Consider the following 24,595-nt stretch of genomic DNA (forward strand, 5'->3'; position numbering starts at 1 on the left):
GTTAAATTGTTACAAAAGAGTTAAAACTTAACTGATACCCTTAGGGAGGCTCAAGTTATATGTGCCTTTTGGAAGCGTCCCCAATTATTTTTCTAGAAAACACTTAACCAAAATATTACATTAGAAGGATGAAGATGACAGGCTTTGAGACATTGTTGTCTTCTGCCTGCTTTCTTTTTCATCAGTTATTTGTGAAAACTGAGATGAAAGTAACACTATCACTAAGCAACAATACATTGGTGACACTGTATCAGTAAAGGTGGTAAATACAGTGTAGTCACTTTGAAGTACCTTTGCATTCTTTAGTACAAGACTCGAGCAGCATCTATTTGCATAGAATGTATTGTAGTTTGAATGGGACTTTATAAGAATGCAGTTTTGATTAGTCTTGAGGTAAATATTTTCTCCCCACTATTTTTAGCCAGGTATTTTGGTGATTTCTTATTGTTTAATTTTCTGATAACTTTATATTTTTCTATTCTGTGTAAATCACCTTGTTCCCAGAAAGGGACCTGCACAGAGGCAGGTCTGCCCTGGCACAGTCTGGGGTCTGGAATATGTCGGTTGTTGATTTTGTGTAGGAAATCTTTTGGAGATTTGGAGAGCGTGTTTATTAAGTTGGGAACAGTGAAACAAAGGAAGGGGTTAAGATAGAAAAGGCAAGATCACAGCATCAGGAGTGGGCCTGACTGGGCTGGGTACACTCAGGAAAGGAAGTTACAGAGGCAAAAGGAGGGTCCGGGGTTAGCCAGGGGAGATGTTGCTGCCCTTGCTCCCCTGGTTGCAAATCTCATGGGGACCCTTAGAGGTTTGGAGAAAGAAAGCAAAAGTACGCGCCTGAGGAAAGGGGTGGGGGCCCAGGAATGCTCAAGAGAGAGAGAGTGCTCCTGCAAATTTGATCCTTTGACTTGAGGTTTTAGCAGTTGTCTAAAGTCAGGAGCTTTAGGGATTGGTTTAGGGTGGGTTTTAATAGAATATTCAACAGCTTTCCTTTGATGTACTTATGCATCAAAATGAGTTTATAAGCTTATAGGGGAGTTTAGGATTATTCTCTGGTCAGCTCCACTGCTTTATTTTTATCTGATTTAAGCTACTGACTCTCTGGGTGGGGAGGAAAGGTCTAAACTATTTACTCCTAAGTGACCTAGTTTAGGGAAGATGTGATCTTGCATTTTATTAGCAGACTGTTAATTGGTCACCTTTGTTTATCAATTTGTCTCAGTTTTCCTCATTCCACTTTCTAAGGACTTTTCCTAGATTCTTAAATCCTGGATAAACTTTAATAGGGAGAATTGAGGCCAGAAGTTGCCTTTTCTTTTGCTTTCTAAAAAAAGAGTGGTTCTCAAAGTTTTTGGTCTTACTACTTTATACTCTTAAAAAGAATTAAGGATCCCAACAACCTTTTGTTTCTGTGGAATATATTAATGTTTACCGTATTAAAAAATTAAGATAAATGTTTACTTATTTTGTAAATTAACCCAGTACACATAAGGATAAGTAACATTTTTTGTGATAAATAAGCATTTTACAAAAAATACTAAGAGTGGCATTGTTTTCAGTTTGCAGAGATCTTTAATGTCTGGCTGAATGGAAAACAGCTCAATTTTCTAAGCTGCTTCTGCATTCAGTCTGTTGTGATATGTTTTATTTGCGGTATGTGAAGAAAACCACAAGTAGGTGATGAAGACAGGTGCTTAATAGCCTTTTTAGATTATTGAGGGAGTTTTACTTTAATATTACAACAAAGGCCAAATAATAGTTTTAAAGGTTAGTTTGCAACATGGAAACTAACTAAAACTGCATCAGTCAAATTTTGTTGTACTTCATTACATTAAAATCTGCTGGTCTGTTATGCATTTTGAATAGATCTTTTACCCATGTATGATTTTACTATTTGGAAGGTATTGGTTCAGTAAGTTTGCAAATGTTGGTGTGCTTTATTATTCAAGGTAAAAAAATTAATCTCTCAGTGTTACTATTGATATCAAGTCAGTTTTGCAAAATTCCAGTTTTCACTTGAAATCCCTAATTCTTGAAGTGATAGGCACAGCTTTGCTCACTTTTGAGAAAATGTTTGATACAGATACTCAGATATCCATTTGTGAGTAACTGGAGTTTGTCAGTTTCAAGTAAAGAAGTGTTCCTCCTGGAAGATAGTGGCTAGTTCAGCCTGCAGCACATCACACAGGGACTTTTCCTTGAGGTAACCATTGTTTCAGTACGTACCAGAATTGCTCTGTGCATGTTCCCATTTTGTTCCAGATATTTAATAAGATGTGTATTTAAGGCTCAAGATTAAAAATAAATAAATAATTTTTATTACTTTATTAAGGACCATAGGTTAAACTGGCTCTTTTTTCTTGACAATGAATGGTAGCAAAGCATACAGAGTTGCTGCTTTAAATTAATATCACAATCTTGATTCCTATTAAGAGATTTAGGAGTTTTACGCAATACTGCTTTTCTTCATTATGTAAGTATCAACAGAGTAAAAAGGGCAAGTAAAATGTTAATATTGTGATAAAAATAGTTTTGACTTCACAGACCCTCTGAGAGGTTCCCAGGGACCTCCTGCTGTTGGTGAACCATGGTCTGAGAGCTCTGCTGTGGCGTCAGTCCACTTTGAGAATGTATAGGAGTTGTCATAAATAGCAGTAACTAGAAAGATGTTAGCTGCAGCTATATTCTTTTGTCTTTTAAATTTTTATTTCACTCTAGATTTTTTTGAACTATATGTAGGCCTTTTTTTTAAATTTTTTTAAAAATATTTTATTTATTGATTTTTAGAGAGAGGGGAGAGAGGGAGGGAGAGAAGGGGGATAAGTAGGAAGCATCAACTCCCGAATGTACCTTGACCAGGCAAGCCCAAGGTTTCGAACGAGCAACTTCAGTGTTCCAGGTCGACGCTTTATCCCACTGCGCCGCCACAGGTCAGGCAGTAGGCCTTTTAATTAAGGGAAGTTCTTTTTAAAATTTATTTATTTATTTATTGTATTTACATAGATTCTAGTGTCTCCCCAAAAGCACCCCCCTCCCCTGTATTCCCCTCAACATCTCCCTTACCCCCCTCCCAACAGCTCCCAACCCCCTTCTCTTCAGGTTTAATTCTGTTCCTCAATTCACAGTGTTCCTTGGATTCCTCAAATGAGTGAGGTCATATATTTTTCTTTCTCTGCCTGGCTTATTTCATTCAACATAATAGTTTCCAGGTCCATCCATATTGTTGCGAAATGTAATATTTTCTTCTTTTTCATGGCCCCATAGAATTCCATTGTATATATGTACCACAGCTTTTTAATCCACTCATCCACTGACGGACACTTGGGCTGTTTCCAGATCTTCGCTATTGTGAACAATGCTGCCATGAATATGGGGGTGCATTTCTTTTTTTCAGTCGTTGACACGGAGTCTTTGGGATATCTTCTTTATTATATACAGCTTAAGTGTCTGTTTGTCGCCGATAGCTTCTTGGTTGCTTGCGTAACTGTACTAGCCAATGGGGTAAAGTTGCCACGGCTGAACGCAAATTGAGCGGGTCAGGGGGAAGGTGAACATTTGTTTGCATTGGCAATCATCTGCTTTTGAAACAATTTAAGGCTGAATGCAAATTGAGCGTGTCAGGGGGAAGGTGAACATTTGTTTGCATTGGCAATATTGATGAATGTACCATGGCTTCAAACCATGCTTTGGATACAACTGACAGGTTGTTAAAATAAATCATGAAAAATGATTATCCATTTGGAGGAAAAGTTTTACTTCTTGGAGGTGACTTTAGACAATGTCTATCATAATTGCCTCATGCTCCACAAGCCGCAATAATACAAAATAGCATAAAATTTGCAAAATCATGGGATTTATTTAAGAAACTCCCACTGACAATGAACATGAGTTCAAATGACCCCGAATATAGTGAGTGGCTTTTAAAACTTGGAAATGGAACTCTTTCTGATGATAATGGATTGAGTGAAGACGTTGTAGAGATTCCTTTGTCAATGATATGCAAAGATAGTTTAGTGGATTGGGTTTTTGGTAATAAAATCCAGCCTGGAAATATCAGTGAAATTAGTGAAAGGGCAATATTGTGTCCTAAAAATTCTGATGTAGACAAACTAAATGATGATGTCTTAAATATCATAGAAGGGAACGACACGACATTTAAGTGTTGATTCTGTTGTAGCTGATAATAAAGCGAGTGCCAACAACTTTCCAACAGAATTTTTAAATAGTCTGTCGCCTTCAGGCATGCCACCTCACAAATTGAGGTTAAAGATTGGAGCAATTATTATGCTGTTAAGAAATCTTAACACCAGAAGGGGTCTTTGCAATGGTACAAGACTAGAGGTTCTCCAATTGAAAAATAATGTCATAATAACTAAGTCTTTGACTGGCTTCTCTAAAGGTGAAATACATGTCATTCCAAGAATTGATTTGGCTCCATCTCAAACAGGGTTGCCGTTTCAATTGAGACGTAGACAATTTCCTGTAAAACTTGCCTCTGCTATGTCCATCAATAAGTCTCAGGGCCAAACGCTTAAGCGTGTTGGCATTTTTTTACATGAGCCTGCATTTGGACACAGTCAACTTTATGTTGCCTGTTCAAGAGTTCGTGAAAGAACGGGCATAAAATTAAAAATAATTGATGATCCTCTACAAGGCAAGCTTAAAAATGATGGAAAGATCTACACAAGAAATGTTGTATACAAAGAGATCTTTGACATGTGAATTAACATTTTATTATTTAAGTCACCTTTATTTATTGAGCTAGCAGTGGCTCTTAAGAAATGTACTGCCAGTGGTTTCCTTCATTGCACTCTACTTTAAGCAATTAAGCAAGTAGAAGGGGGGAAACCCGTGGGGCAGTAAGCAAAGGGGCGTCCTCGCCGCTTGCCCTGGGTAATTTAGTTTGAATTAGCAGACACCTTTGCACAAATCATTTTAATTACAATTTATAATATCTAGAACAGCAGTCATTTCGTATGACCGCCAGGCTTTCTAGTATTCCTATAAGTGGGATGTCTGGGTCAAAAGGCAGTTCCATTTCTAATTTTTTTTTATATATATATAAATAAATTTTTATTAATTTTAATGGGGTGACATCAGTAAATCAGGGTATATATATTCAAAGAAAACATGTCCAGGTTATCTTGTTATTCAATTGTGTTGCATACCCATCACCCAAAGTCAGATTGTCCTCCGTCACCTTCTATCTAGTTTTCTTTGTGCCCTTCCCCCTCCCCCTCCCCTTCTCTCTCCTCCCCCCCCCCCATTACCACCACACTCTTGTCCATGTATTTCTCTTGGTCTCGATTTTATGTCCCACCAATGTATGGAATCATGCAGTTCTTGGTTTTTTCTGATTTACTTATTTCACTCTGTATAATGTTATCAAGATCCCACCATTTTGTTGTAAATGATCCAATGTCATTATTTCTTATGGCTGAGTAGTATAGCGTATATGTGCCACATCTTCTTTATCCAGTCTTCTATTTTTTTTTACATTGATTAAGGCCTTTAAGCAAACTCTTGGTCAATACAGCAAGAATCCATAAAAGAGTAGTGTCCTTAACATGTTCACCAAGTCCAAGTTGGCTCCAACACCATGCCAAATCCCTGAAAAATGCAACCCAACCCCAGTTCAGTCTGTTAGGAGCTATCCCAAGGAGCAGGAGTCCAGGAAAAGTCCACATCCAGGAAAGGTCTGCATGGCACTGGCACTGGAATTGTTGTCACAATTCTATACTTTGCAGCTCACGTCCAAGTCCCAATGACCACTGCTTCTAGCTGGTAATGATTCAGGTAGACTGGAAAAGCCATCTGCAGCATGTGTGGAGATGGAGCTTCTGTTCTCCTCTGCCTGGAGAGATGAGACCAGGTTGCTTTTCCCTGGAGCTCTGTGACTGTGGCGTGGTAAAGAGAACCTTGGGATACACTAAGCTGGGTGGCAAAGGTAAATTCATAATACAAGTTGGCAAAAGGGGGGAAGAGAGCTCTATATTAGGAGTAGGTCCCAGCCTGAAATATGAGTGGGGCATTGAGGTAGGAGGAATAAAGGAAACACTATATATTAAGCAAAGCAGCAGAAAATAGGACTATCAACCCCCACAACAGAGATCTTCAAGGGAAGAATAAAAAACCTGACTATTCAGGCAAGACATGGTTAAGTGGCCCTTGTGCAAGTGAGATCAGTTTACCTGCTTCTTGGAAGAAATACCTTAGGCTTGTCCACAGTGTCGTAGATGGGGCCGACGGCCCTGGGCACCTTCAGCCTTCAGTGGCAAACCCCAGCATTCTGGGCAAGGTTAGGTCATAGGTGGCTGAAGCAGGGCTGGAAGAGACTGAACCCTCCCTTAGAGGAGCGAGGGGGAAGCCTACCTTCCAGTGTGCCTTTTTCCTCACAGCAAAGGCATGTAAGCCTGGCAGGCTTTAGCTCAATGACCGTCCAGGTCACTATTGAAGCAGGACCCAGGTGGAATCCTATGAGATCCCTTTGGGGCGTTGGAGGTTTAAGGGCGTATCCTAAAAGCTGATAGTTCACCTGATCTCTATTAGGCTTTTTCTGCCGCTTGGTACCTTAAAAGCCATGCTCAGATGATCTCGCTGAGGGGTTTGAGGATCCCCATCCGCCTATATAAACCTTTTCCATATATCTGGAGCTATTTGGAAAAAGACAAAACAGTGTTATTAGCTGGATCAAATAAAAGAAGGTAGAAATTTGCAGGAGAAAAAGATTTGGCGTTCATCAGCATTCAAAAGAAATTTAAAAATTTTTAAGTAAAAAGCATGATATGGTAGACCCGTAGGAGTTCCAGGATATGATTCCCACCTTTTAAATATTTTTAAAATTGACCTTAAAATATGATATTTGCTGGGTATGCTTTAATAATACCTTGACTTTAATGATTGTAAGAAATATCCATAATTCGAAAGGTTTGACAAAATACAGTAAATGCTTTTGCTACATATGCAGGAGCATTGTCAATTTAACTAGTTTAGGAAATCCAACAATAGAAAAATGCGAGGGCCCTGGCCGGTTCGCTCAGTGGTAGAGTGTCGCCCTGGTGTGTGGGAGTCCCGGGTTTGATTCCTGGCCAGGGCACACAGGAGAAGCGTCCATCTGCTTCTCCACCCCTCCCCCTCTCCTTCCTCTCTGTCTCTCTCTTCCCCTCCTGCAGCCGAGGCTCCATTGGAGCAAAGTTGGCCTGGGCACTGAGGATGGCTCCATGGCCTCTGCCTCAGGCGCTAGAATGGCTCTGGTTGCAACAGAGCGATGTCCCAGATGGGCAAAGCATCACCCCCTGGTGGGCATGCTGGGTGGATCCTGGTCAGGCACATGTGGGAATCTGACTGCCTCCCCATTTCCAACTTCAGAGAAATACAAAATAATAATAATAATAAATAAATAAAAAGAAAAATGCATACAGACAGTGAGCTATAACATGCTTAGCAGCCTCTCCTATTCTGACGGAGGTTACTATAAATCCAGAATAGGTATCCACTGTAACGTGGACATAGGACTGTTTGCCAAATGAAGGTGTATGAGTAACATCCATTTGCCAAGGTTGTCCTGGTAGGAGTCCTTGAGGGTTAACTCCAATGAAGGGACAGATTGTAGTATACGACCCCTTGGACAGGATTTACCAATCTGCCGTGCTGCTTCCCGAGAATCCATATCTAATTTTTTGAGGAATCTCCATACTGTTTTCCACAGTGGCTGCACCATTCTGCTTTCCCACCAGCAGTGCAGGAAGGTTCCCCTTTCTCCACATCCTCGCCAGCACCTATCATGTGTTGCTTTGTTAATGAGCGCTATTCTGACTGGTGTGAGGTGAAATCTCATTGTGGTTTTAATTTGCATTTCTCTAATGATTAGTGATATTGAACATTTTTTCATCTGTCTGTTGGCCATCTGTATGTCCTCTTTGGAGAAGTGTCTATTCATTTCTTTAGCCCATTTTTTTATTGGATTGTCTTCCTGGTGTTGAGTTTTACAAGTTTTTTATAAATTTTGGTTATTAACTCCTTATCAGCGTATTGTTGATAATGTTCTCCCATTGTGTGGTTTGTCTTTTTATTCTGTTCCTATAATCTTTAGCTGTGCAAAAGCTTTATAGTTTGATATAGTCCCATTTGTTTATCCTGTCTTTTATTTCACTTGCCTGTGGAGATAAATCAGCAAATATATTGCTGCAAGAGATGTCAGAGAGCTTACTGCCTATGTTTTCTTCTAAGATGCTTATGGTTTCACGATTTACATTTAAGTCCTTTATCCATTTTCAGTTTATTTTTGTGCATGGTGTAAGTTGGTGGTCTAGATTCGTTTTTTTGCAGGTAGCTGTCCAATTTTTCCAACACCATTTGTTAAAGAGACTGTCTTTACTCCATTGTATGCTCTTACTTCCTTTATCAAGTACCAATTGTCCATAAAGGTGTGGGTTTATTTCTGGGTTCTCTGTTCTGTTCCATTGATCTATATGCCTGTTCTTATGCCAGTACCAGGCTGTTTTGAGTACAGTGACCTTGTAGTATAACTTGATATCAGGAAGTGTAATACCTCCCACTTTATTCTTCTTTTTCAAGATCACTGAGGCTATTCGTGTTCTTTTTTGGTTCCATATAAATTTTTGGAATATGTGTTCTATATCTTTGAAGTAAGTCATTGGTATTTTAATTGGTATTGCATTGAATTTATAAATTGCTTTGGGTAATATAGACATTTTAATGATGTTTATTCTTCCTAACCATGAGCACTGTATATGCTTCCACTTGTTTGTGTCTTCCTTGATTTCTTTTAATCAATGTTTTATAATGTTCCAAGTATATCTTTAACCTCCTTGGTTAAATTTACTCCTAGGTACTTTATTTATTTGGTTGCAGTAGTGAAGGAGATTGTTTCCTTAATTTCTCTTTCTAACATTTCATTGTTCATTTATAAAAATGCCTCTGACTTCTGAGTATTAATCTTATATCCTGCCACCTTGCTGAATTCATTTATCAGATACAGTAGTTTTTTGACTGAGACTTTAGGGTTTTCTATATACAGTATCATATCTGCAAATAATGATAGTTTTACTTCTTCTTTTCCAATTTGGTTGCCTTTTATTTCTTCTTGTCTGATTGCTGTAGCCAGGACTTCCAGACTATGTTGAATAAGAGTGGTGAAAGGGGGCACCCCTGCCTTGTTTCTGATTTTAGGGGTATTGCTTTTAATTTTGTCCATTAATTATGATGTTGGCTGTGGGTTTGTCATAGAAGGCCTTATCATGTTGAGGTATGTTCCCTGTATTCCCACTTTGCTGAGAGTTTTGATCATGAATGGGTGCTGGATTTTATCAAATGCTTTTTCTACATCTATTGAAATTATCATATGGTTTTTCTCCTTCCTTTTGTTTTTGTGGTGAATCACATTGATTGATTTACGAATGTTGTACCATCCTTGCCTCCACAGAATAAATGCCACTTGATCATGATGTATGATTTTTTTCATATATTTGCTGGATCCAGTTTGCTAATATTTTGTTGAGGATTTTAGCATCTAAATTCAGCAGGGATATTGGCCTATAATTTTTTTTCTTTGTGTTGTCTTTGCCTGAGTTTGGAGTCAGAATTATGCTTGCCTCATAAACGGAACTTGGAAGTGTTCCTTCCTCTTGAATTTTTTGAAATAGCTTGAGAAGGATAGGAGTTACTTCTTCTTTGAATATTTGGTAGAATTCACCAGTGAAGCCATGGGGCCCAAGGCTTTTGTTTTTTTGCGAGCATTTTGATAACTGTTTCGATCTAATTTGTTATAATCGGTCTGTTTAGGTTTTCTGATTCTTCCAGATTGATTTTTGGAAGATTATATGTTTCAAGGAATTTGTCTGTTTCACCTAGGTTGTTTAATTTTTTTGGCATACAGTTCTTCATAGTATTTTCTTACAATCCTTTCTTTTTCGGTTGTGTCAGTTGTTATTTCTCCCCTCTCATTTCTAATTTTATTTATTTGAGTCCTCTCTCTTCTTTTCTTGGTTAGTCTCATTAAAGGTTCTTCGATCTTTTTTACCCTTTCAAAGAAACAGCTCTTGGTTTCGTTGATCCTCTCTATTGTTTCTTTAGCCTCTATGTCATTTATTTCCACTCTGATCTTTATTATTTCCTTCCCTCTACTACCTACCTCTGGGGGGCTTTACTTGCTGTTCTTTTTCTAGTTCTTTTAGATGCAGGGTCAGGTTGTTTATTTGAGCTTCTTAAGGAATGCCTGTAGTGCTATGAACTTCCCTCTCAGGACTGCTTTTGCTGTTTCCCATAAATTTTGAGTTGTTGTATGTTGTATTGCCGGGGTCCAGCCCCGGGGGGGATCCAGGAGTCCCACAGGAGGAGATGGCGTCGGGGAAAATGGAGTGAGAGAGCCGAATTCTTTTCTTTCTCTTTATTCTCTGGTTAGCATTTACTGCCATGCATCTCTGCCAAATGCTAGTATAGCTCCCTTTTTATACAGGCACACTGAGTTACAATCACATGGTGTTAATTATTGCTTTTGTTTCACTATGTTTGCATGTTTCCAGATAACAGTTAATTTACATCTATGAATCACAAACCAGGTAGCAAATCATTCAAAATACAAAATAACTTGAATAGCGATAACATCAGTAAAAGCTTTTAGAGTATTAGTACTAATAATTAACTAACTTTACTGCTGTTGTGAGTTACGGGGCAGAGAGAGATTTAGCAGACGACTAACAATGGACCACCATCGCTTGCTCAGGTAAATGGCCTTGAGTTTATGCAGTGTCCTACTTTTTCTCACAAGATTCTAAAAGGCTTGCCTCTAAAGAAATTAACATAACATTAAGAATAGCTTTCATCCAAAGATATGCAGAGTGCACTTGCAAGATAGCCCAGCAGCAACACAAGACATTAACTGTTATTACTTCCATGGATTTCCCTACATTTTTAAATCTCATGAGAACATCTCATTGAGAAAGCCTAGCAATTGCCTTCAGTCAAAAGACAATTCTCTTAGTAAAACATTCTTTTCTTGCTGACTACGCTCTCATCCTAGGCCACACAATGGGCCATTCTACTATACCTTACCTAAGATACTATTGTCTAGTCAAATATTACTTATTAGCATTTTATGAATTTGACTCCACAGGCAAGAGAAGTGAAGGCAAAAATTAATGAATGGGACTACATCAGACTAAGAAGTTTTTGCTCAGCAAGAGAAACTGATAACAAAATAAACAGAAAGCCAACTAAATGGGAAATGATATTTTCAAACAACAGCTCAGATAAGGGCCTAATATCCAAAATATACAAAGAACTCATAAAACTCAACAACAAACAAACAAACAATCCCATAAAAAAATGGGAAGAGGATATGAACAGACACTTCTCCCAGGAAGAAATACAAATGGCCAACAGATATATGAAAAGATGCTCATCTTCTTTAGCTATTAGAGAAATGCAAATCAAAACTGCAATGAGATACCACCTCACAGCTGTTCCATTAGCTATTATTAGCAAGACAGGTAATAGCAAATGTTGGAGAGGCTGTGGAGAAAAAGGAACCCTCATACACTGTTGGAGGGAATGTAAAGTAGTACAACCATTATGGAAGAAAGTATGGTGGTTCCTCAAAAAACTGAAAATAGAACTACGTTATGACCCAGCAATACCTCTACTGGGTATATACCCCAAAAACTCAGAAACATTGATACGTAAAGACACATGCAGCCCCATGTTTATTGCAGCATTGTTCACAGTGGCCAGGACATGGAAACAACCAAAAAGCCCGTCAATAGATGACTGGATAAAGAAGATGTGGCACATATACACTATGGAATACTACTCAGCCATAAGAAATGATGACATCGGAACATTTACAGCAAAATGGTGGGATCTTGATAACGATATGAAGCGAAATAAGTAAATCAGAAAAAACCAGGAACTGCATTATTCTATACATAGGTGGGACATAAAAGTGAAACTAAGAGACATTGATAAGAGTGTGGTGGTTATGGGGGGGAGGGGGGAATGGGAGAGGGAAAGGGGGAGGGCGAGGGGCACAAAGAAAACAAAATAGAAGGTGACAGAGGACAATCTGACTTTGGGTGATGGGTATGCAACATAATTGAACGACAAGATACCCTGGACTTGTTATCTTTGAATATATGTATCCTGATTTATTGATGTCACCCCATTAAAAAAATAAAATTATTTTAAAAAAAAATTACTTATTATATTTAAACACTAGTTAAGTTCTGACTCTATTCTTCTCAGAGTGTACCACTATCTGCAGATCAAATAAGAAGAAAGGAATGTTTCTCTACTCTATCACATGAAAAGGCTAGGGAGGAAAACTGTTGAATTAAGTGAAGGCCGAAGGGTGCTCTGTGCACAGCCACTGCCTCCTACCCATTCACAAGTCACAATCTATTCTTTCTAACATGAGTAAGAAGGAATTCTCCTACAGACTTAACCCTTTACAAGGAATATTATAGCCAGCCTCTTATATCTATGAACCCAGTTCAAGGGGCTTACAGGCTTTTCTGTGGAACTCACATCCTCTGTCTCATTTCCAAAGAAATCACTACGAATCTACAGGGAAAGCACGGTACTATTATCCCTGTGCCATAATTAATAGCACACACCCAGAAAAGGGGGGATATAAGGCCAGATTAATTCAAAAAGTCAAAGGGGGAAGTATCGTTGTGCCTTTCCTTTGCGGTGACTTTGTCACCCCGCAGCCATTGGTCTTCACTGCAGTGACTTTGTCACCCCGCAGCCATTAGTCTTCTCTGCTGTGACTTTGTCAATCAGCAGTTTTTGATCTTCTTCTGCTGTGACCTTGTCAGCCAGCAGTTGTGGGTCTTCTTCTGCTGTGACCTTGTCAGCCAGCAGTTGTGGGTCTTCTCCTGCTGTGACCTTGTCAGCCAGCAGTTGTTGATCGGCTCCCGACATTGTATCATTCGTTTTTAGGAATTTTTTTATTTCTTCTTTGATTTCATTGTTAACCCATTCGTTATTTAATAACATGCTATTTAGTTTCCATGTGTTTGAGTATTTTTCAGTTTTTCTGTTGTGGTTGATTTCTAGTTTCATGCCATTGTGATCAGAGAAAATGCTTGATATGATATGATTTCAGTCTTCTTAAATTTGTTGAGACTGCTTTTGTGGCCTAACATATGGTCTATCCTAGAGAATGTACCATGAGCACTTGAAAAGAATGTATATTCTGCTGCTTTAGGTTGAAAGGTTCTAAAGATATCTTAAATCAAGTTGATCTAGTATGTCCTTTAAGTCTGCTGTTTCTTTGTTAATTTTCTGTCTTGAGGATCTATCTAGCGATGTTAGTGGGGTATTAAAATCTTCTACTATTATAGTATTGCTGTTGATCTCACCCTTTATATCCATCAAAGTCTTCTTTATATATTTAGGTACTCCTATATTAGGTGCATAGATATTTATGATGGTAATATTCTCTTGTTGGATTACTTCCTTTATCATTCTGTAGTGACCTTCTTTTGTTTTAAAGTCTATTTTGTATGATATAAGTATTGCTACCCCAGCTTTCTTTTCATTTCCATTTGCATAAAATATTTTTTTCCATCCTTTTACCTTTAGTCTGTGTATCTTTTGTTTTAAGGTGTTTCTCTTGTAGGCAGCATATGTATGGGTCCTGTTTTCTTATCCATGCAGCTACTGTGTGTCTTTTGATTGGATCATTCAATCCATTTACATTTAAGGTTATTATTGATATGTAGTTGTTTATTGCCATTTAGTTCTTTTTATTAGAGAGGGGAGAGATAGAGAGATAGAGAGAGAACAGGAGGAGGAGGAGGAAGCATTAACTCCCATATGTGCCTTGACCAGGCAAGCCCAGGGTTTTGAACCGGCGACCTCAGCATTCCAGGTCGACGGTTTATCCACTGCGCCACCACAGATCAGGCCTGCCATTTTGTTCTTTAAAGCTATATTCCTCTTTTGCTGTATTCTTTTTCCCCTTTGTTCTGTTTACAACAGGCCCCTTAACATTTCTTGCAGCCTTGTTTTGGTTGTAATGAATTCCTTGAGGTTTTGTTTTGTCTGGGAAACTTTTTATTTCTTCTTCAATTTTAAACGATAGCCTTGCTGGATAAACTAGTCTTGGTTGTAGGTTCTTGTTCTGCATTACTTTGAATATTTCTTGCCATTCCCTTCTGGCCTCAAGTGTTTCTGTTGAGATGTCGGGTGTTATCCTTATGGGGCTCCTTTGTAGGTGATAGCCTTTTTTTCTCTAGCAGCTTTTAATATTTTCTCTTTACCTCTTATGTTTGCTATTTTAATTATGATGTGTCTTGGTATGGATTTCTTTCTGTTTCTCTTTAATGGTGTTCTCTGTGCGTCTTGAACTTGTGTGACTTTGTTCTGTGTCAATTTAGGGAACTTTTCGGCTATGATTTAATTAAACAAGGTTTTTAACCCTTGTTCTTTCTCTTCTTCTTCAGGAACTCCTATGATGCAGAATTTGTTTCTCTTTGGGTTGTTACAGAGCTCTCAGAGTTTCCTCAGATTTTTTCATTCTCTTTTCTTTTTGCTGCTCCGCTTCCGTGTTTTTATTTATCTTGTCTTCTAAATCACTGATTTGATTCTCTGCTTCATCCAGCCTGCTTTTCATTGCTTCTAGTGTAGTCTTCATTTCAGATATTGTAGTTGTCATTTTTGACTGGTTCTTCTTTATTATTTCAATGTCCTTTTTAATACTTGTTATTTTTTTATTTATGTGCTCTCTGTGACCATCCATTGTTGTTCTAAGATCTTTCAGCATTCTAGTAATCATTATTCTAAACTCTGCCTCCTGTAGTTTGCTTTTATCCATCTCACTCAGCTCTTTCTCTGAGGATTTCTCTTGTTTAGTTGTTTGTATTGCACTTATCTGTGTTCCCATTTTGTCTGTGCTGCCCTGGACTTTCCTGGTTTTGGCCTGGGGCAGGTCATTGGGGATCACTGCCTATGAGTGGTTCTTATCCACTTTTTGAGAGCTATAGGTTATCCAGATCTTGTGGCTGCTTCTGCTGGGTCCAGGTGCCATTTTAAATATCAGCTGCACTCCTAGGCTTGCTTTTATCCACTCTTGGTCTTGGAGAAGTTACTTTAACAGTTCAAGTTCCCCTAAAATCCGCCTTCTATTGTCTTTCATTGCTGACTACTTGTTGGGTTCAGTGCTGTAATTCAGTGATTAGGTACAGTATTAGATGTAGACTACTTCTTCGCTTCAGGTGTTTTTCTATCTAGACATTTTAGCTCCTGTTTTGTGGTCTCTCTACCAGGTCACCACTGCTGTTGCTGCCCGGGGCTTTTGGGCTCAGGTGCTGCTGGCTCCAGCCCACCTCCGCAACTGCAGCTGCCCTGGTTGGGCTCATGTCCCCGTGCACCCATTTGGACCATTTCCAGGACTGCCTCTTTTGGCTCAGATCTCAGCAGCTGCCTTGGGAGTCGCCCTTGCTGACTTTACTGTTGAGGGCGTGTCCACACCTTGAGCAGATTTGTGAGCCTGCCCGGGTTCCTACAGTAGCTGGCACGACTTCCCCCGTCACTGGTGGATGCCCGCACTTCCCCATTCAGTTGCCACTGGGGCTCCGCCTCCTTTTGGAGTACTGCCAAGGGCACGCCCAGCCCCGGGGAGGTCCACCCCCCCCCCCCCCCCGGCTGCCAGGTGACTTCCACCTTCGCTGGGGGGCTTGCCTGTGCCCGCATGTTCCCCCTCTGTTGATTCTCGGACCTCCGTGTCTGCCTAGGGCGGGCCACTCAGGGAACAGGGGTGTGTGTGAGCCCAGACTTTCCCAGCGGCAATGGTGGTCCGGGCTCCATGGGCCGCTTGCGCATGCTTGCTCCAACCTCCGCAGCCGGACCCTGCCGCCTCCGGCCTGTCTGCCCCAGGCGAGCACTCAGCAGTGCAGTGGGTGGTGTAGCTTAGACCTCTGCACTCCCTATTTGTGTCCCTAACATGGTGCCTGGTGCTAGTGACTTTGTTCTAGCTAGGGTAGGGGAGCCTCCAGTAGACGGAGCACTTTCTTTCCTTTGCTGGTGATGCTGGTTCACTTTAAATCTCGGGAGTGATTCAGCCCAGGGGTTAGGGTGTCCTGGAGCCCGGGGAAAGTGGCTGTGAGCAAAGCTCTTCGTGCAATTCCTTTAATACAGAGCCTGTGTCTGAGAGTCCTGCCTCCTCTCAAACCGTGTCCAGGCTTTTTTCTCAGCCAAATATAGTCTGTCAGCCCCTTCCCAGTTCTAGGGCTCTAGGCTGGGATTCCGGTTTTGGGGATAAGGACCTGCAACTCGCTGGACAGCCTTCCCCTTCCTGAAAATTCCTCCTGGGTGCCACTCCCTGGTCCCTGCTCCCTGGGAGCAGGGTAGCCTTCTCTGCATCTCTGCCCCTCCTACCATACTCAGCGTGGGTTCTTTGGTGGTCGTTGGTTGTAGAATCCTCCTAGTTCAGTCCAAAATTTGTCTTTCATGATGTGTTCTCAGATTTAAGTTGTAATCCGCCTTGGTTCTGGGAAGTGGGAGTTGGTGCATCTGCCTACTCTGTGTCCATCTTGGCTCCTCCTCTAATTAAGGAAAGTTTTTAAGATAAAGAGTACTATTTATGTAATCTTAAATTGTAATTTAAGATCACCCATAAAAATTAGAAAATAATTGTGAATTAACAAGTCCTTTCTTGTCAGTCATACCATGAATTGCTTTTCGTTTTGTTCATTTAATTCTCACAACACCTCTGTGGATATCATCTCTTAAAGTTATCTTTGTTTAATAGATTAATTGATAGACTTAGTGTCCTTTCCAAAATATCACAGTGGAAATAGATCCATGATTGATTTGAGACTACAGTACTCATTACAGTACTCTTGCCGCCAGCCATTGAAATATGACATACTGTAAAAAGGACCTAAATTCCAGAGTTGGATAAGATTTAGTTGAAAGCCCTGCTTCTACACTTGTTAACTTTGTGACATTGCACATCTCATTTAGCCTCTCCAATCCTGATGAGGACACTAGTTCTCCTCAATAACAGTTTTTACTTTATAGAATTTTGAATATTAAATGAAATAAACCTTATAAAACATTCCATTGTGCCTAACACATGCTAAGAGTACATTAAATATTTTTTATTTCTCTCTACTTGCTCACTACAACTCTTTTGTTCTTTTTTTGTTTGTTTTTTCTCTAATGTTCCTTTCTCTTTTCTCATTGCATTCTTTAAAGGAGTATTTTACTAGATAAGTATTTAGATAGTACAAATAGGGGTAAGTCTTTGTACATTTTTTAGATCATCTATTGGTTTCAGAAACAATAGAAGTTGGAGAAAGATCTGTATGTCTACTTTATGTGGAGTAGAATTAGAACACCATATTATACATGTGCCATGTGTGGCTCAGAATTTAAGTTATTGATTCCAGTATCTTGACTCTTTCTTATATATTAAAAATATTCTGTTAGAATCCAGAACAGTTGATCTTTCAACAGATGAAGAGTATGGAACACATCATGCCTCAGAAAGTGTGGATGATCAGAGTTCATCTTCCGACAGCTCTAGCTCTCTGGACGAAGAATTTTCTTCACTAGGTTGGTAATTTTTGTAATTATTTTAAGAACTTTATTTTTTATTAGTATTTTCTAAACCAGTGATCTTTTTATAAATAATATATACTCTCATGAAATATGGGGTAAGTCATTACTAATGATGGTCACAGTTTTAAAATTAACTGCTCATTTTCATTACATAATATGCCCAAGCTCAGACAGCTTATAAAACATAGCAAAGATTCAAACTCAATTACTCTGTCCCAAAGCCTGTGTCCTTAACCACTGTGCTGTATTGGGTGATTCATGCCAATATCTGAAGGATGGTAAGATTTTGTCAGTGAGGAAGTTTCAGATACAGGTTGTAGATATCTAAATCTTTAGGGAGACTAATACAGCATATATAGAGAACTAAAAGTAGTTGATTTAAAAATTTTAATTGGAGTTTACGAAAAAGGAACGAAAAGAAAGCAAGCAGAGGGACAAATTGGAGTTAGATAATACAGGGCTTAGAGGAACAACTGAAAATTTTATGCAACTAGATGACATGACCATTTTTGTGTTTTAGAAAGGTGGGTCCAGTTCCAGGTTGGCAAAATATTACTTGTGGTCCAAGTCTAGCCCACCACCTGCTTTTGTAAATAAAGTTGTTTTAAAACAGCGCCACACTCATTCAATTATGTATTTTCTGAGGCTGCTTCTGCACTGCAGTGGCAGAGTTGAGACGCTGACAGAGACTTGAGGGAACACAAAGCCCAAAATGCCTTTTACTCTAGCTCAAGGATTTATAATTTGTGTTGTGCTCTTTTTCAGTTTCATGAAAGCTAAGACCACTTCTGAGAAAATAAAATACATAGCTTTATAAAGGAAATAAAATAATTTGAAATAAAATTGTTAAAATATATTTTAAAAAATAAATGTATTAAATGTATTATTAACTTATTAAATAGCAGGAACTTGGGGTTTTTGTTTTGGTTTGGTTTGGTTTTTTTGCAAGAGACAAGGACAGGAAGGAAGAAAGAGAGATGAGTGGCATCAGCTCATAGTTGTGGCACTTTTTAGTTGTTCATTGATTGCTCTCTCATATGTGCCAGTCGGGGGCTCCAGCTGAGCCAGTGATCCCTTGCTCAAGCCAGTGACCTTGGGCTTCAAGCCAGCCACTATGAGATCATGTTGATGATCCCACACTCAAGCCAGCATCCCTATGCTCAAACCAGCAATCCCATAATCAAGCTGGTGAGCCTGCGCTCAAGCTGTATGAGCCCCCACTCAAGCCAGCACCTCAGGGTTTCAAACCTAGGACCTCAGTGTCCCAGGTTGATACTCTATCCACTGTGGCACCACTGATCAGGCTATAACTTTTGATCTCATACAAGTTTACAAGGTACAAATACTTAGTGATGAAGCCTAGTAGGCAAGTGAAGCCTTGGCTGGACTCTAGTAACAGCACCTCCAATAGAACTTTCTGTGATGATGTAAAAATTCTGTATCCTTCACTATCCAGAACATTAGCTGCTGACCACATAAGGCTACAGAGCCCTTAAAATGTGGCTAGTGCACCTAAGGAATTGAATTTTTAATTTGATTACATTTAAATAGTCACATATGGCATATGGTTACTATGTTGAACAATGCTGCTATAGAGATAGTGGATGAGTGTAAGACAGTCATTGTAATGTGTTGGCAGCACTGCACACCTAAGGAAAGAAGGCAGGGTTTGGAAATGTATGAGATAGTTTTTCATTGCAGCACTGAGGTGTTGCTGGCATGTAGTGCCCTGGAAGCAAGCAATAATAAATGTCTTGCAAAGTACAGTACAGTTCGTGACAGTAAAAGATTGTCTCTCCTCAAATTCCTCCTTGAGAAACACTGATTGAAAGTTGAAAATTTGTTTTGTGAGGAATATTTTTATTCTCTTTTTTTCTGGAGAAGAAACGATGGAGAGGGAATATGATAAGTTTAAGACTGGTATGTGTAAGAAGTAGTGCATTTATTTTTTGTTCAGGTGATAGAACTCTTAGATCCAGTAATGGAATATTTATCTTGAGATGCTTACTGTTGCAGAGACTGGTTGGTAAAAATGAGGCATGATATTTAACCTGTCCTCCTTAGATAGGTCAAATATAATGCCATGTAAGATTTATTTATGAATTATAAATCTACAAAATCATTTTTATTATAAAGCAGTATGCTGACTTTATTAATTAATCCTACATTTGCGCACCATCTGCTGTGTGAGAATTCTTGAGCTAGTTGTTGGATATAGACAGGACAGGATCAAGTACTCTTTCAAATTTTTACTGTATTGTAGCTTAAGAGGATTAGCACTAGTGAGTCTAATTAATGTAATTTATTAATTAAATCCTACCATGTCATTTGCTGGTGACTCACTTCCAATTTCAGTATTTCTGTTTCTGTTGCCATACACTTGATTATTTAAACCTAAGTGTATCATCTTAACCTGGTTGCACATTAAATTTCCCTAGGATGCTGTAAACCCATATGGCTGCTCGGATCAACTGATCTCTGGGCTGGGAGCCTGGGTAGCAAGTTATCAAGCTTCCCAAATGATTCTAATGTGTAGCCAGGATCAAGAAATACCAGTGTAACCTGTTGTGATGGTTTTGAGTTTTAATTCTGCTTTAGGCTGTATTAGCTATTTCTTTCAGCTTTAAAGACATACATGTTGTCTTCAGTCACATCACAATAAAATCATTAAAATAACCAGACAAACTACAGATCCTTCTAGCATTACTTCATAATCAGCATTTTTTGTGTTGAGGGCTGTAGTATTTCAGCAGTTAAGAATCCAGGGTGCGGCCTGACCTGTGATGGCGCAGTGGATAAAGCGTCAACCTGGAAATGCTGAGGTTGCCAGTTCAAAACCCTGGGCTTGCCTGGTCAAGGCACATATGGGAGTTGATGCTTCCTGCTCCTCCCCCTTCCCCCCCCCTCTCTCTCCCCTCTCTGTAATGAATAAATAAAATCTTTAAAAAAAAATAAAATAAATAAAAAATAAAAAGAATCCAGGGTGCTATGATTTTCCCCACATATTTTAACATCCACAAGGAAAATATGCGACTGTTAGATGTTTTGGGAGGCTGAAGAGACACCTGACCTATGTCATTTTCCTAATACTAGTCTGTGAATAAGTACTAGTCTATTAAAAAGCAAATCACTTGATTTGATATTCCTTGTTTTTATTTTTTTATATTCCTTTGTTTTTAATGAGCACATATTGGTTTCTAGTGATTGCCACCTGCTGGTTCATAATTAATTCAAGCACTTCCTGCTTTCCTTAGGACTAGGTGTCAAGTATATTGGTCTGTGATTTCTGAAATCTTTTTTGTTTCAAAAATGGAAAATTTCTACTCTAGGCATATGGATTTTTTTCTATTTATTTTTGAATGAATTTGGACCAGTTTGTGGAAAAGAAAATTGTTCTTGAGCCTCTGTGACTGATACCTCTAATTAATATTTTGAAGTGCTTGAAATGGTGAAAATTTCTTTTGCTATTTTATCTTAGCATTTTACTTAAGAAAGATTTTCTTCCCAAATTGTGAAGATTAATTTTAGCTTAACTCATGCATGAAGAAACTTGTTTTGAATTGGAAGAGTCTGTATTAATAAGGTTTATATGTATACAATAAAGAACAAATAAAACAAGGCTCTATTAAAAGATTTTGTTGCTTAAATATTTTTTCACCTGGTAAATGAACCTGATTATTTGCTCCATACTTTTTAACCTCTCACATTTATTCACGTGAGAATCAACACAGGATCTTGAAGGATCAGACGACCATCTGGCCGTGTGATGGTCGTCGTCTATTTCTCACACCCTGTATACCTGGATGTCCAGTGGAGAGGGTTGGGTTGTAGTATAGTGTCCCTCTTACTTTGTGTCTCAGACTGGTCTATCACCAGCTAACCTCTGCAGTTCCTACTGGCTGAGAGACTCATATTAGGCCTTTTTCACATTCCTACCCTGACGATCTCAAAGCTTCTGGAAATGAGACATGGCAAGCCCTCAAAAAAAAATCAAAGACAGCACCTGATGAATAAGAGTTATAAGATAAATTGGAGTGGTTTCAGCATATTTTCAAATACTTCTTCATCTGGTTCATTTAAAGATAAATTTTAATCATTAAATAAATATTATTTAATCAAATAATTTTCTTTCATTACTGGTATAGATTTTGAGCCATTTACATTCGTATCAAAATAGTGAAAAAATTAGAACACTGGTATTTTTTTTTAATGTGAGAAATATTTATTTCTATTGGTGCTTGGTTTTCACTATCCTCTTTTGTTTCTTTCAGTAAATATCCCCGATGCAGCTTTTATTCAGGCAGCTCGCAAAAAGCGTGAATTGGCCAGGGCCCAGCAGGACTATATTTCTTTGGATGTAAAACATACTTCCACACTGTCTGGTATGATGAACAGCAGTGATGAAGATCCCGAGAGTGAGCCTAATCAACGGGAAAGGAGAATTCCGTTTGCCCCAAAGCCTCAAACATTTAGACAAAGAATGGCTGAAGAAACAAGTACATTTTTATTTTATTTACAGTATATGAACATTAAGGCTTTTTTATTAGAATATACTATTATATAAAGTCTCCATAAAAGCATAGTGTTATGTCTCATATTCTAAAGGGTGTTAAAGTTGGTTTATATTTAATGCCAACTTGGTCAGTGATATCATTGCTTTTAAAAGACATATCTTATTATGCCTGACCAGGTATTGGGTTGGGGAATAAGTTCATAGCGTTTTTATATTTTCTTTTATTTTACAACAATTTGTTTGCTGTTTGGCAAAGGGTAAGTATTCATTCGATAAAACTCTTTCTGCTCTACAAAACTATGTTAATTGTATTTTTGAGTTATTTAATTTTTTATTAGTTTTGAGGCTTAGAAATGGAATACCCAGGAGGCAAAAATCAACATTTTCGACACCTGCTCTTCTTTGCTTTTCATCGAGGTCAAAAAGCTGCCGAAGCAGCCCGGGACATTTGCGACATGTATGGAGAAGGTGTCATAGGCGAGTCTACAGCACGGAAATGGTTTGCAAAGTTCAGAAATGGCGACTTTGACGTTGATGACACGTGCCGCAGCGGAAGGCCTTCTGAATTCGATGAAGAACTGGGAAATGCTCGAAAAGAATGCCACGGTCAACAAGGAGCTCTACATTGCCCAGCTACACCATGTGAATGAGGCTATTCGACTGAAAAGACCTGATCAACATGGTCAAACCATACTCCTTCACGACAACGCCAGGCCCCATGTTGCACAAGTTGTCAAAGCCGCACTCCAAAAGCTCGAATGGGAGGTCCTTAAGCATCCACCGTATTCTCCGGACCTTGCACTGACCGATTACCATCTTTTCCGCTCCCTGTCAAACCATATGAAGGGCGTTACCTTCGATAACAAAGAGGTCCTTAAAACTGGCTCAACAACTTCTTTGACACCAGACCAGGCGATTTTTGGCAGAACAGCATCAACAAATTGGTCGAGAGGTGGGAAGAGGTTGTAAACAGCAACGGCGAATATATAATTGATTAACTTATTGATATAATTATTGTTTTTTGTTTAAATAAAAGTCTTCGGTAAAAACGCTATGAACTTATTCCCCAACCCAATAGTAGCACAATGGATAGAGTGTCAGACTGGGATGCGAGGACCCAGGTTCAAAACCACAAGGTTGCTGGCTTGAGTGCGGGCTCACCAGCTTGAGCATAGGATCTTAGACATGACCCCATGATCGCTGGCTTGAGCCCAAAGGTTGCTGCTGGCTTGAAGCCCAAGGTCACTGGCTTGAGCCCAAGGTTGCTGGCTTGAGCAAGAGGTCACTCGCTCTGCTGCAGCTCCCCAGTCAAGACACATATGAGGGAGCAGTCAATGAACAACTAAGGAGACTAAGGAGCTGCAAAAAAGAATTAATGCTTCTTATCTCTCTTCCTTCATGTCTGTCTGTCCCTATCTGTCCCTCTCTTTATCTTTCTCTGTCTCTGTCATAGAAAAAAAACACACATATCCATCAAAATATTATCGAAGGGTATGGGAAATACTGTTTACTATTATCTGATCTCCACTTGAACTTTTTAACAGATTAAAAATATTTTTACACTGTCTTACTTTTGATATTGAATTACTCTTATTATCACCTTCATAAAGATCTTTTTTTTAACACAGAAGCATCAACAGGGATTTTTAGGTGTCAGGTATTAAAATCTTCCCTGCTATAATAAAAAAATTTCCTCAACCAATAATCTTTAGGTCTAAAAGGACCATTTTCACATTTCTCATATGTAAACAATATTATGTTTTGCCAACATTTTTGTCACTTCTAATGATACTATTTTAGAATGAAACTTGGTTACTTATAACCTCAAATTTATTTTTAAATATTTAAATTCTCAAGTAGAATTGAGAAGCTCTAATAAGGATAAACAAATATTATATTTTTCCAAGCCTTTTTTATGGGTCGATAGTGTTTTGGGTGGGGCAGTTTGATGATGAATGCAGTTTCTGGAGTCAGATTGATAGATTAAGTCACAGCTTCAGTCCCATAAAAAGTCCCACAGGCAAGTTATTTAAGCTTCTAATACCTGAATGTCCTCATTTATAAGATCAGGGTAATAACTGTACCTTCTTCCCAGAATGACAATGCAGAGTAACACGTGCAAAGCTGCTAAGCCAGGATCTTATAAGCCCCCCAAGAATATTAGCCACTGTAATAGGGAAAAATATTAAATATTTATACATGAACTTTTTTTCCCTTTAGCAATCACAAATGAAGAAACAAGTGAAGAAAGTCAGGAAGATGAAAATCAAGATATTTGGGAGCAGCAGCAAATGAAGAAAGCAGTTAAAATCACAGAGGTAATAATTGTTTTATACTATATAATTAGTTTCCTGTAGCTGCTGTGACAAATTACCATAAATGTGCTGTCTTAAAGCCAGAGACATTTATTCCCTCAGTGTGGAGGCTAGACGTCTGAAATCAAGGTACCGACAGGGCTGTGCTCCCTTTGAGGCCCTAGAACAGTGGTTTTCA

The 24,595-nt window shown here is 38.8% G+C and overlaps 1 protein-coding gene across 7 annotated transcripts in view; it reads left to right on the forward strand.

Moving 5' to 3' along the window:
* Window positions 1-24,595, forward strand: part of GCFC2 (GC-rich sequence DNA-binding factor 2) — a 61,422-nt gene that overhangs the window by 712 nt on the left and 36,115 nt on the right. For 3 of the 7 annotated variants that reach the window (XM_066267532.1, XM_066267527.1, XM_066267525.1), the window contains exons 2-4: window positions 17,458-17,583; window positions 21,861-22,085; window positions 24,323-24,420. In XM_066267532.1, coding sequence (XP_066123629.1) covers window positions 17,458-17,583; window positions 21,861-22,085; window positions 24,323-24,420 — 449 coding nt within the window. Of the gene's footprint in view, window positions 1-17,457; window positions 17,584-21,860; window positions 22,086-22,328; window positions 23,055-24,322; window positions 24,421-24,595 lie in introns of those variants that run through there. The other 4 variants (XM_066267526.1, XM_066267531.1, XM_066267529.1 and 1 more) reach the window with 4 other exon arrangements.

Source organism: Saccopteryx bilineata, chromosome 3, assembly GCF_036850765.1.
Source record: "Saccopteryx bilineata isolate mSacBil1 chromosome 3, mSacBil1_pri_phased_curated, whole genome shotgun sequence".
Classification (NCBI taxonomy): domain Eukaryota; kingdom Metazoa; phylum Chordata; class Mammalia; order Chiroptera; family Emballonuridae; genus Saccopteryx; species Saccopteryx bilineata.